Genomic DNA, 12863 nt, shown 5'->3' with positions numbered 1-12863 from the left:
TGCTCCTTGCTGCTGTCAAGGTATGTCTTCATAAGCCATGGCATTAAGGGGTAGGTGCGGTCTCCCAGGATAATAGCTCACCTTACCTGATCACTCTTGTTATAGTTTGTATGGTAACACCCACTGTTTCATGTTCTCTGTGTATATAAATCTCCCCACTGTATTTTCCATGGCATGCATCCGATGAAGTGAGCTGTAGCTCACAAAAGCTTATGCTCAAATAAATTTGTTAGTCTCTAAGGTGCCACAAGTCCTCCTTTTCTTTTAATGGGCATTTTGACTTCTACAGTGATCTTCTGGTCCAAGAAGAAAGTCCCTGCTTGCAGCTTCCTGAACAGGCCAGGAAAGGTGCATCGGACCAGCCTGTGTTAATGCCCATGACATTACCACAGTGATCCACAAGCGCCTGGAGAACCATTGAGAAATACCCTTCTGATTAATGTACTTGGTGGCTAGGTGGTCTGGTGCCAGAATTTGAATATTACTGCCATCTAGTGCTCCTCCGCAGTTAGGGAAGCCCATTTGTGCAAAGCCAGCCACAATGTCATGCACATTGCCCAGAGTCACGGTCTTCTGGAGCAGGATACGATTAATGGCCCTGCACACTTCCGTCAACATGAGTCCATCCGACGGTCGATTTTCCCACTCCGAACTGGTTAGCGACTGATTGGTAGCAGTCTGGAGTAGCCAGCTTCTACAGTGCAATTGCCATTCACTTCTCCAACGACAAGGCAGCTCTCATCCTTGTGTCCTTGCGCCACAGGGCTGGGCGAGCTCATCCCAGTCCCATGAATGTACCTTTCCTCATCCGAAAGTTCTGCAGCCACTGCTCGTCATCCCAGATGTGCATGACGATGTGATCCCACCACTCAGTGCTTGTTTCCCGAGCCCCAGAACGGTGGTCCACAATGGTCAGCACCTCTGTGAATGCCACAAGCAATCTCCTGTCACAGCTACTACGCGGGGCGAGATCCATGTCGCACTCCTCTTGCCTTTGTAGTTTAAGGAATAACTCCACTGCCACTCATGACGTGATAGGGTATGTCTTCACGAGCAATGAGAGCTCTCCCAGCACTGTAAAGAAACCACCCCCACGAGTGGAGCGTACGTTGACAGAAGGAGACGTTTTACTGGTATGGGAACACCACCTCCCCAAATGCCATTAACCATTAGAAGAGGGCTTCTGTCAGCATGAAGTGCATCTATCCTAGTGGTTTAGTCTGCATAGCTGTGTCACTAGAGTGTGTAATTTTTCCGCCGCATCCCTGATCAATGTAGCTATGGGCTAGTATAAATTTTAATAGACCAGGCCTCTGTGACTTGCCCAAGGTCACACAGGAAGCCTGTGGTGAAGCTGGGAAATGGTCCTGAGTCCTAGGATAATGCTCTAGCTACTAGACCATGTTTTTTCTGACACAACATACTGCAAAGATCTGAATAATCCTAGGGCCTATTCCTGCAAACTTTTACTCATACTCCATTTGAGCAAAGACATGTGGGATTGGGACCCCAGAGGAGAAATATTTATTATTTCAGTGACAACTGGAGCTTTGAATAAAGACTAAAGGAAGGCTTGAAAATTAAATTTAAGATTTTCAGATGCAATGGTCAAAGTGCACATAAGATAGATCTTTCTGTGGAGAAATTGAGTATGTGCTGGCCATGAATACACTGGCCAACTGCTGCATTTGCACATACTCAATGTAGTGGTAGCACAGACCTGCATTGTGCTTATTAAGCATACTGAATTTGTGGACCTATTTTCGCTTCAACCAACCATATTCACTTGGCTTTTAATTTTGTCCCATTTCTTATGTACTTAAGACACTAGGTTTATTTTCCAGACCATTTTATGTTCCAGCTTGTGCATGTCCAATTTCAGCACATACTTTTCTTTCCCTTTAAATCTATATTTCCATAGAGATCTGGAGACTGGAACATTTCCCCCCCAAATCCTACTCCACCCTAGAAGAGAACAATCTCCCAGTCACTTATTTGTGGATTATTTGGAGGAGGGGAAAATGCGGTCTTGTGTCTTTAGTTTTCTGTGCCCTGGAACTGAAAGCTCTTTCTGTGTCTCTCTCTGCCTTTAACACACTAACATGCTGCTGCTCGCTGCCGCTGCTGGAGGGAAGTGAAAATGAAATCGACTTTTCCGAGAAATGATGAAAGCGGCTGTGTCTGCCAATGAAAGGCTGCGGTAAACTTCCGCACCTCTCCCATCTCAGCTTCCCCCCTCCCTCCGCACAAACAGGCCGGGGAGAGGTGGGGGGAATTTCCAAGCTTCAGCTCCTCGCAGTTTCCTCTCCTTGTTTTGCTTTCGATCTGGACTCTTCTCAGCCAAAGCAGAGGGAGTAACTTTTAGTTTTGCTCCTGCGATTATTCAGCTGAGTGTTTTCATTTCCATTTTGCATCCCCTGGCAACAGCGTTAACCTTGAGGAATTATATAAATACCGCGAATAAACAAGGTAATTTTTTAACTACTACTGTCTCTGTATGTGGATTTACACAGATGTTTGGCAAACAGGAAGTGCCTGTTCTCAAATAATTAATATTGATTTAAAAATAAAAGGTCAGCGGTGTTATGGATCATATGATTTTAGGTGAAGCTGCTGCTAGGGAAAGGAAGGTTAATTTCACTTTTGCATTTGAGAAGGCGATCGACTGGAAGGAAGGAGATGTGTTTGTCTCGGACCGCGTCGAGACCGACCGTGTGTCCAGATCAGCAGGGTTTAGGCTTTGAATTTATTTTGAGTCTAATGCGGGGAGACGATCAACAACGGAAACAAAGGAGGGAAGCATTTAATTCTCCCGCTGTGACGGATGGGGAAGCGAGAGAGAGAGCTGGACTGGGAAAAGAAAAAGGCAAGAGGAGAAAAAGACGCCAAACGACACAGAGGGACATAAAAGCAGCAACTTCCACCCCCGCGGCGCCAGCCTGACCTCCCGTCACTGCGGCACACGGAGGGTGAATGGAGTGGCGGAGCTGAGCCGGGGTGGGGGCTGCAGGTGATCCGCACCCCGGCCGCGGGGGGTCCCGCTCGGTTCGGGGCCGATGCTGGTGGCAGGGGAGCCGGGCTGAGACGTGGACCGAGCGGGAGCAAGTGCTGCTCAGCAGCCGCGGGGGAGGGAGCGGCAGTCACAGCGAGGGCGCAGGGCAGCGGCTGCCCCCCGGGCGGTGCGCCGCGGGCGGGGCAGGGGAGGCCGCGTAACCCCTTCCCCGCCCGGCCCAGGGAGCGAGCGGCGGGCCGGGCTCGGGTTGGGAGCGGGCGCGGATCCCCGGATGTGCGGGGCTCGGCCGCGGCACTTGTTGCGGCCCCGGGGCCTTGGAGGGGGCTGGGGGCGACGCGAGTCCCGCGGGGCCGCTGCTCCCTGCGGAGGCCTGGCGGCTGCTGCAGGCCCGGGCTGGGGGCGCAAGGGCAGGGCGCAGGCGGGGGCTGCCGGGTGGGGGCCAGGGGCTCGGGTGGGGGTGGGGCTGGAGGGTGTCACTCACTCCCCCACCCCCCCGGTGTTGTTATACAAGCCCCAGCACTTCCTCCTTTCCCGTCCTCCCCTCCCCCGCGCCGGGCGGTGAGGGAGGCGCCTCTCGTGCCCCATGGCGGGGCCGAGCCCGGGGGCCTGCCGCGCGCCACTGGCCGCCGCCGGCGTTCGGGCTCTGGCGGGCGGCGCGCGGGCCGGCGGCGCTCCCGGGGCAGGGGTCGCAGCGGCCGCCTGGGTCTTTTCCCCCTTCCGCGCCGGGCGGCCAGGCCCTGGCTCTGCTGCGGAGATGCTGACCCTGGCTGTCCCCGTCCCGCCAGCCGGGGAGAGGGACAGAGCGTGGGCACTGCTAGCCGTGTGGATCGGGCCCAGCCCCCTTCCTGACTCGCTGCAGGCCGCGCGCTGCAGCCCTGGCCTGGGGGCTGCCGCTTGTATTCCAGCGGGCACGTGATGAGGGTCAGGGCTTACTTCCTCCGCCTGGCGCTGCCCAAAAACAGAGGGGGAGAGTCCCCTCCCGTCCCTGTTAGAAACGCACCTACGTGCACTGGGCCTAGAGCACAGTTTGGCCCTGCCTATACTAGCCGCCAAACAACCTTTCCCCTTGAAAAGCCCGGGCTGTACTAGGGAAAATGATCCACATATTTGCTGGCTCAGTTCCCCTGCTGTTAGCAGTGTTGGGAGACCTCTTGTGACTGTTGGTCTATAACTTGGGCCAGTAACAGCCCTGCTTGGAGTATCTAAACTGCCATTTCCTACCCAAGCATGGTTGTCAGTAGACCTGCATTGAGCCAGTTAGGTGATAGGGTGCTTAAAACACCTGTGGCAGATGGTGGGTGCCTATACTAGGGCTTCCAACATTGGTATGTCTAGTGGGAAAGCTGTGAAAAATGCCCTTCAAGGCATTACTGATAATAGCTATAGTTGTAGGAAGTCCCATCAAGGCAGACCTTGGGGAACCTGCCTTATGCATTGAGTACAAAAATATGCAGAACACAGAGAAATTCCTAGTTCATTCCCCAGCAAGTTTACATTCTAAAATGCTCATTGACAAGTATGGGTAATTTTCCTAGCATAAACAGAAGCAAAATGTCCTTGAGACATGGGTCTGTAGATGTGGCCAATTGCCTTTATAAGATTTTATATGACCATAATACACACTTTGAATCTAAGATCTTTCTATAGCAGCTATTACTGTGGTATTAAATGCTTGTAAAAGCAGCTCTAGATAATAACACTGGGTTTGGTTTTTGTTTTTGTTTTTGTTTGCGTTTCTGTTGTGTGTGTTGGAATTGTGAAATAAATGGGACAGCAATGTCCTGTAAAACGTGACTGAAAAAGTATTTCTGTCATGTGCCCTTCGTGCACTAAGCTACCAAGTTGATTCACCCAGGCAGATCTCTAGTATCTGCAGGGAGCCTTATTGAAGTCATTGGGGCTCTGCATAGGCACAGAGTACCACCCACATAGATCAGCTTGCAGGATTGGAGTCTTGTATTTTAAAAAAATATATTCCACACTTGCACTACTTGAAGTTTCATCTTTCAGTTGGTATTGATGTTTGAAATGTGTTATTTATATTGGTTGTCACTAGCACATTCTGGGTGATGTGCTTAGGATCTGATTATTAATCAAAGTGAACACCATCAGGCTCAGGGGCCATGTCCTGGACACTTTTCCCAAACAAAATTCCCTATGACAACAATAGGGGTTTTGTTTCTGTACAGCATGCAGGATCAAATTCTCACTTAGAAGAGTTTTACTGTTTTCAGTGTCATAGTCTTTGTGCTTAATTATTATATGATTGTAATTTATAACACAATTTGATGTGCAGAGACTTTTAGATTGCAGTCACTTAGATATGGTAGGAATTGTAAACTAGCACTCCAGTTTGTTGAGATGAAGTATCAACTTCTACATTTAAACATACATTTAAAATAAATATTTTAATAGTCTTGCATAGTTTACCTCTTGCAGTAAATGCTTTACCTAGTACTGTGACGAGAGAATTCACTACTGCACCAACATTTAAATTCACTGTAACTGGAAAAATGGTGACATAATTATGAAAGCAGCACAGTTAAGAGTCAAAGTTTCTGTGAGATTGATCAACATTCTGAATGAGTCTGAATCTTTCCCCTGCTGTCAGATGTTGCTTAGGGCATGAACAAGGCCTGTCTATCCTGGGCTGCTCTTTGCATGTCCTCTATGTGTTAAGTACCATAAGTTTGCCTTCTGAGTAATCTTCAGTGATAGTATTCTTTTGATTGGCCCTGTCTACATTATCATTCATTTATACTGGCATAAAACAGCAGAAGAGCTGAGTGTTCAGTCTGAGAGCAATGGTTTTCTTGATACAGTGTTCACTTGCATTAGCAATGAATATGTTGTACTCTGCACTGCAATTTTGTAACCAGAAAACAAACTCATGACATAGGTAATAATACACTGTTTATTTTCCTTTTCCTTCTCTGCTAATCTGTATCCATATCCTTTAAACATGCATATACATGGCTTTAAGCAAACCAGTAGTCCTATCAATGGCAATGGAACTACTCGTGTATAAAAGTAACCGCATGTGTTAAGTGTTTCCAAGTGTTTCCCTGCTCTTGAGCTGTTCAGACCTTTAACACAAAGTTTTAAATTAGAGCCATAAAAGCATGGTGGTGTCTGCTTTGATATAAATGCTACAGATTGCTGGCGGTAGGCACAAGGGACCAGATTCACTAGTACATTCTAGCTGCCTTGCACCACTTCAGTTATGTAAAGCTGCTGTTAACCAAGATTAACTGATCATTGATCAGTTAAATCGGGTTTATGACTGCTTTGTGTTGCTTGAATGTCATAAGCAGTCAAGCCATATGAGTGAATCTGACCCATACTGTATTCTTTTTTATCAAATATTGCAGAATATTTGATGAAAACACATTTTGAATTTGCAGTTGTGTGTGTCCACAGTGGTGGCCTAATTCTGAGTTATGCTTATCTAGTCAGAGAGGAGAAACTTACTATGTGACTTGTGTCCATTCAGAACAGTTCAATTTAAAATTTTGAACACTGAATATTCACAGTGAACTGATTGTGAACAAGCCACTGACCAAGAATTTCTGATAACAAATAATTATAAGAAAATCTTGGTCTATTTGTAGACAATTTCTGTGCAGAAAAAGAAGCAAAAGATAATTATTCATTACCAGTTCCTTGTCCAACTTTAGTATTGTAATGAACAGGCGTATGGCTCTTATTTGGTTCCTCTGACTGTAACTGTGAAGTTGAAGTTAGGGATTTAAGTACAGATTAGCATAATAAAAACTCAGTTCTTCAAAGTCCTGTGATGACTGTAGATTTAAGGACATAGGAGTTATTTAAGGTAACCTGACCATGCAGTATTGAAGGTATACATACTGAGGCCCCACTCCTGCAACAACTCATGAACTTGACTTCAGTGGGACTATATACACATACCTAACATTAGGTTTCAGAGTAACAGCCGTGTTAGTCTGTATTCGCAAAAAGAAAAGGAGGACTTGTGGCACCTTAGAGACTAACCAAATTATTAGAGCATAAGCTTTCGTGAGCTACAGCTCACTTCTTCAGATGCATATCGTGGAAACTGCAGCAGGCTTTATATATACACAGAGAATATGAAACAATACCTATTCCCACCCCACTGTCCTGCTGGTAATAGCTTATCTAAAGTGATTTCCAGCACAAATCCAGGTTTTCTCACCCTTGTGAGAAATCACCAGCAGGAGAGTGAATTTGTGTGGGGGGGTGGAGGGTGAGAAAACCTGGATTTGTGCTGGAAATCACTTTAGATAAGCTATTACCAGCAGGACAGTGGGGTGGGAATAGGTATTGTTTCATATTCTCTGTGTATATATAAAGCCTGCTGCAGTTTCCACGATATGCATCTGAAGAAGTGAGCTGTAGCTCACGAAAGCTTATGCTCTAATAAATTGGTTAGTCTCTAAGGTGCCACAATACCTAACATTAAGCATGTGTGTAAATGCTTGCAGAATCTGGGTCTGAATCATGCTGACAAGACCAGCAGCTAACAAACTATACATTATATAGAATTTTCCTTTAAAAAAAACCCCACACTTGCTAGCTGTTCAGTGCATTAGAAGTTTATATTGGAAGAAGCAATTATGGAAAGACTGTGGATAACTTAAAAACCCCTTCTAGTATGTTTTGGGAAATTTACAAGTGAAAATAAATAAAGTGGGAGTAATAAACCAGAATTGGTCTTTGTTACATTGTGTGTTAATTACACGTGGATAAAATCATAGGACAAATGAATCATCAGATTAGTGAATTTACCCCACTGTTTCAAAAGTTTTATTGAATTATTAATTAGGATCTGTCCTAAGTTGCTATGCAGAATCATTGATTAGGGTAAAAATATCTATTAGGAGAACAAAGTGGGTGAGGTCACCCAAGAAGAGCTCTCTAGAGCTCAAAAGCTTGCCTCTTTCACCAACGGAAGTTGGAGTAATAACAGATATTACCTCAACCGCCTCGTCTCTTTCATATCCTGGAATCAAGACAGCTACAACAGCACAACAAAAAATATTAGAAAAACAGAAATTGACTTTAAATGCCAGTTAATGATTTACACATAATAATTATACATTTAGCATTTACATAGCACTTTCCTTTCATAGAGCTCAAAACACTTTTAATTCCTGTAACCTTTAAAAACAGGATGGGAATTTTCAGATGTAGCCTCTTGTAAATGATTGAAGTATTCTAGTTCTCTTAATGGTCTAGAGAGAAAGTATTACAGAAATTTTGAACTTTAAAGAAATATGGTTTTTTTTAAACATAATGATAGTCAATTTTGTTTAAATTAGTGACCTACTGATGTTTTAGTTTGTTTGTTCTCTCGGGGGTAGCTTGCAGCAAACACAACACTCATTATGACAGGTTTCAGAGTAACAGCCGTGTTAGTCTGTATTCGCAAAAAGAAAAGGAGTACTTGTGGCACCTTAGAGACTAACCAATTTATTAGAGCATAAGCTTTCGTGAGCTACAGCTCACTTCATCAGATGCATATCGTGGAAACTGCAGCAGACTTTATATATACACAGAGAATATGAACCAATACCTCCTCCCACCCCACTGTCCTGCTGGTAATAGCTTATCTAAAGTGATCATCAGGTGGGCCATTTCCAGCACAAATCCAGGTTTTCTCACCCTCCACCCCCCCACACAAATTCACTCTCCTGCTGGTGATAGCCCATCCAAAGTGACAACTCTTTACACAATGTGCATGACAATCAAGTTGGGCTATTTCCTGCACAAATCCAGGTTTTCTCACATCCCCCCCACCCCCATACACACACAAACTCACTCTCCTGCTGGTAATAGCTCATCCAAACTGACCACTCTTCAAGTTAAAATCCAAGTTAAACCAGAACATCTGGGGGGGGGGGGTAGGAAAAAACAAGAGGAAACAACACTCATTAGTTAGACATTTTAACTTGGAGTAGTTTGAATTCATGCATTAAAAAAAATCTCTTGCATGTGACATGGTTTCACTCAATGTAACATTATACAAAACTAAACTCTAATTGTACATAATGTTTAAATTCAGTTGTTGCAGCATATTTCACCTGATTTTGTGGTGCAATTAGAAGAGCTAATTCACTATAGACATAGGTTATTTCTTGCCACATGAGAAGAGCAGATTGGAGAGTTACAACTAGCACATCTGTTTTCAAGTAAACTTCAAAGGTTAGTTTGTGGATATCAATGAATCCTGATGTCAGGGATGGAGTTAAATTTTAGAAGAGACATGAAGTTTTAAATGTTACTTTTAACTGCAGTTAGACTGTAGACTACTGTAAACAACCACCTACCTTCCTTTTTCTAGTAAATTAGAATCATAGGAGTCTTTACATTTTCAGATGTATTAAAGTTCATGTACAATAAAAGAATCAATAATTTCTTAGGGGATGTCCAAAGAAAGTTGCAGTTCAAAGATATTGGCCAAACTCTGTCCTATGGATATGTACACTGGCTTTCCATGACCTTGATGGGAGCTTGTGTGTGAATGCAAGGGCAGATTTTACCCCATTATATTCATATTGATATTGTACATTAATTGCAGACATTGTAGGCCCAGTTCTGATACCTGTATTCATGCTGTGTAACACTTTACTTCCCAAGTAGTACCATGTGGCAGGGGAGAAATTAGTTGTCCCGCTAGTTTACAGAGCTTGGCTATGGCTACACTACAGCTTATGCGAGCATAATTTATGTCACTCATGGACGTGAATAAACCATTCCCTTGAGCAACGTAAGTTACACTGACGTGTTTGTGTGCACAGTGCTATGTCGGTGGGAGAGATTGTCCCATCGACATAGCTTCTGCTATTTGCAGAAGTGGTTTTATTATGCCGACAGGAGAGCTCTCTCTCGTCAGCATAGAGCGTCTTCACCAGACATGCTTCATTGGTGCAGCTGCAGTGCTGTACATATAGACATGGCCTTTAAAATTTTCCCTTCCTGCAGCCAACTTTTGCCTGCATTGTGTAGGCTGGCAGGTCTTAGTTTCAAGATCACATGTTAAATTGTCAGAATGAATGTTTCTTTGAGCAGATGTGAATTATAGTACCTCTTAAAGGGACATTGTTGACTTAAATTTGACATGAACATTAAGTTTTTTTATAAAAACCTTGTCCAATAAAAATGTTTCCACTTTTTTTTTTAAAAAAAGAGCCCACGTGAGAAAGAAGAGAAAATGAAAACAGATTTTTAAAATAAGCTTTCCCTGCAGTGTCAGAAATCCAAACATTGCAACATTAAAAACCGGAAAACAAAACTGACTATAAACAAAATTGAAACTAACTATAAATAAAACTGAAACCAACTCCATTGGCTTTTATTTTCCAGCTGACAGACGTGAAAAAAGAAAACACAGAGCATAAGTAGCACAACGAAAATTGAGTTTAAAAATTGTCATTTTAAATCATTTAAGGTCATATTAGGTGAATAACTGAGTGTTTGCATGTGATTTTTACGTGATAATGTCCCTTTACCCGAATACATGTTAAAAGAATGAAAGGAGTTGTCATCTGAAAAGTTTGGCCAGGACAAGTTCTCTCTCACCTGAAGGTATATGCAGTGACTCTACAATACTAAAAGAGAAGTTGTTGAGGTGTATGTACCAATACCATATGTATTATTCACTTGTGGAGGTAATTGTTTGAAATATTATGACAAATGTTTACTGAGTAAAATGATAGTAGTCATGTCAGTCTGATGACAGTGAGCCATTCAACTGTTTTATGTAACTTAAAATGTATTCAAAATTATTGGGATGTTGAGAATGGAATAGTTAATAGGATTGGTAACGGGATATAGAATTTTTCACATGTGGTCACCAATTCAGATCCAGGCCAGGTCAGTAGTAACAAGTGACATTTTTACATCTGATGATGACTGCTTGGTTGATAATGTGAAATGAATTTCACTCAGTTCCCTGTGGACAGGTGTTCACAATAGAAAACTCACCACCACATGCTAGCTGGGATCTCAACAAAGGAGCAAAGTGCTGAACAGACATGAAGCCTGACTTAGTCTCCTCTCTAGAGATGGACCTTCCAGGTCTATGTTGAAGGACAGTGCAGGGAAGCTTACACAGTCTATGTTGGAGCTGTTCTATGGATAATCAGAAGACTTCTGTTTCCAGGGATTTCAGACTGATGTCTTTGAGATGCACTAAATTCAAACACACCAAAATTTAAATTCTTAGCATGCAAAGAATGTTCTGGAGAGTTGAAATTTGGAAGAAAGGTGGATGAAAATCTTTTTAGTTAGATATATATTTTTTTCCTTATTAGATCATAAGTGAAATAAGTTTGGTGGTCTCTATCTAAGTGTCTATTTGACACTTATAGATCATCTCTATTTAGGAAAGTCTCAGGATAGAAATAGCTATCATGTTACAAGTTAGGCTCTCTCTATTGCTGTTAGTCTCTGAAGAACAACAAATTTGCTAAAAAAACCCCCCCCTACATTAAAAAATAGAGAACATCCTCCTACATTCTGTATCAGTGGAAAAAGCCATTGTTGTTACAACAAGGAGGATTACATCATGTGGTCTGAGTAAGAGACAATATTGAGTATTTCATATTTGGTGCTTCTTTTAATGCAAATCTTTAACTACAGTCATGAAAAGAAGCAGTTTTCTTATAAATATCTCAGTATTTTGATTTAACTGGTAGCTTTGTAATAACTGCACTGGTTCAATCAGTCTTTTGTGTACACATCTGCTTCTTTCATATGCTGTTTTTGCAATCATAAATAAGTCCATGCATCAGAAACATTTTCAGTATGCAGTCTGGGTGATTCAAAACATTCCAGGCCCCAATTATGGTATGATTCTGTGTTCATTTTTACTGGTTAGTTAGAATGCTAAGTTTAGAGGTGGAACTCAATGAGCAAGAATAAACATATTCTTATTGTTAATAATGAAACTTCCAGACAGGTGTCAGGAAAATAACAGTGCTTTTCAGTTAAGTGAAGTGAGCCCCAATCTCATGAGCGGATTGTGTTTGATGCCTCCCAGGTGGCTAGGCATTGGTGGTCTAAAGATAGGAATGCTTATCTTTGACAGTAGTATAGGTACAGGTTAGTTATTAACTAGAATTGTAGAAACAGCCCACACCCAGGCAATAAAACGAAACCTTTAAGCAAACGTTAGGTTGTACTTTAGTATAGGGTGCAAACAGTCTTTGCTGTGTATTGCAGAGAAAGGTATGTTATGAAAACAAAGCAAATCATGAGAAGCAAGTACTGTTTGAATGAGTTATATTATTACCTCAGGTTCAGTCCATGGCTAAATTACCTGAAAAGTCCTCCTTCAACACACTCCATAGATTGCTTCCACTGAAACTGGCCTTTTCTCTCCTCTGGTATCTTCAGAAATGTAAACATAGCCTTACTAATTCCCTCTGAGCTGCTACAACAGCACTAAGGGGAGACTGAGATCATGGGGTTTTTTTTGTTTTTGATTTTTGGTTTAAACCCTATTTTTATCCTTGATAGTGTATTAAACATTGATTGGGTGGTTGGTGCTGGACAGGAGACCAACAGAAACAGTCCCTACTACATTAGGTTTGAATAAAGACTGTGTAATGACACATCCACTCCCAGTCTTTGACACATCCACTCCCAAAGTAAAACTATTTCCCCATGTTTATTCCCCCCCCCCCCCAACTGTTCCTCACATGTTCTTGTCAACTGCTGGAAATGGCCCACCTTGATTATCACTACAAAAGGTTTTTGTTTTTTTTCTCTCCTGCTGGTAATAGCTCACCTTACCTGATCACTCTTGTTACAGTGTGTATGGTAACACCCACTGTTTCATGTTCTCTGT

At 42.9% G+C, this 12863-nt stretch overlaps 1 protein-coding gene across 9 annotated transcripts in view; it reads left to right on the top strand.

Annotated features, from left to right (window-relative positions):
* Positions 1–2162: 2162 nt before the first annotated feature.
* IRF2 (interferon regulatory factor 2) overlaps positions 2163–12863 on the top strand; it is a 65208-nt gene continuing 54507 nt past the window's right edge. For 4 of the 9 annotated variants that reach the window (XM_073341786.1, XM_073341785.1, XM_073341778.1 and 1 more), the window contains exon 1: positions 2476–2866. In XM_073341786.1, the coding sequence (XP_073197887.1) occupies positions 2825–2866 (42 nt within the window). In that variant the 5' untranslated portion in view covers positions 2476–2824. The other 5 variants (XM_073341787.1, XM_073341779.1, XM_073341780.1 and 2 more) reach the window with 5 other exon arrangements.

The sequence above is a fragment of the Lepidochelys kempii genome, chromosome 4 (assembly GCF_965140265.1).
Source record: "Lepidochelys kempii isolate rLepKem1 chromosome 4, rLepKem1.hap2, whole genome shotgun sequence".
NCBI classification, from domain to species: Eukaryota; Metazoa; Chordata; order Testudines; family Cheloniidae; genus Lepidochelys; species Lepidochelys kempii.
Note: the sequence above shows the minus strand (reverse complement) of the source record. Positions and strands in the feature narration are given on the sequence as shown.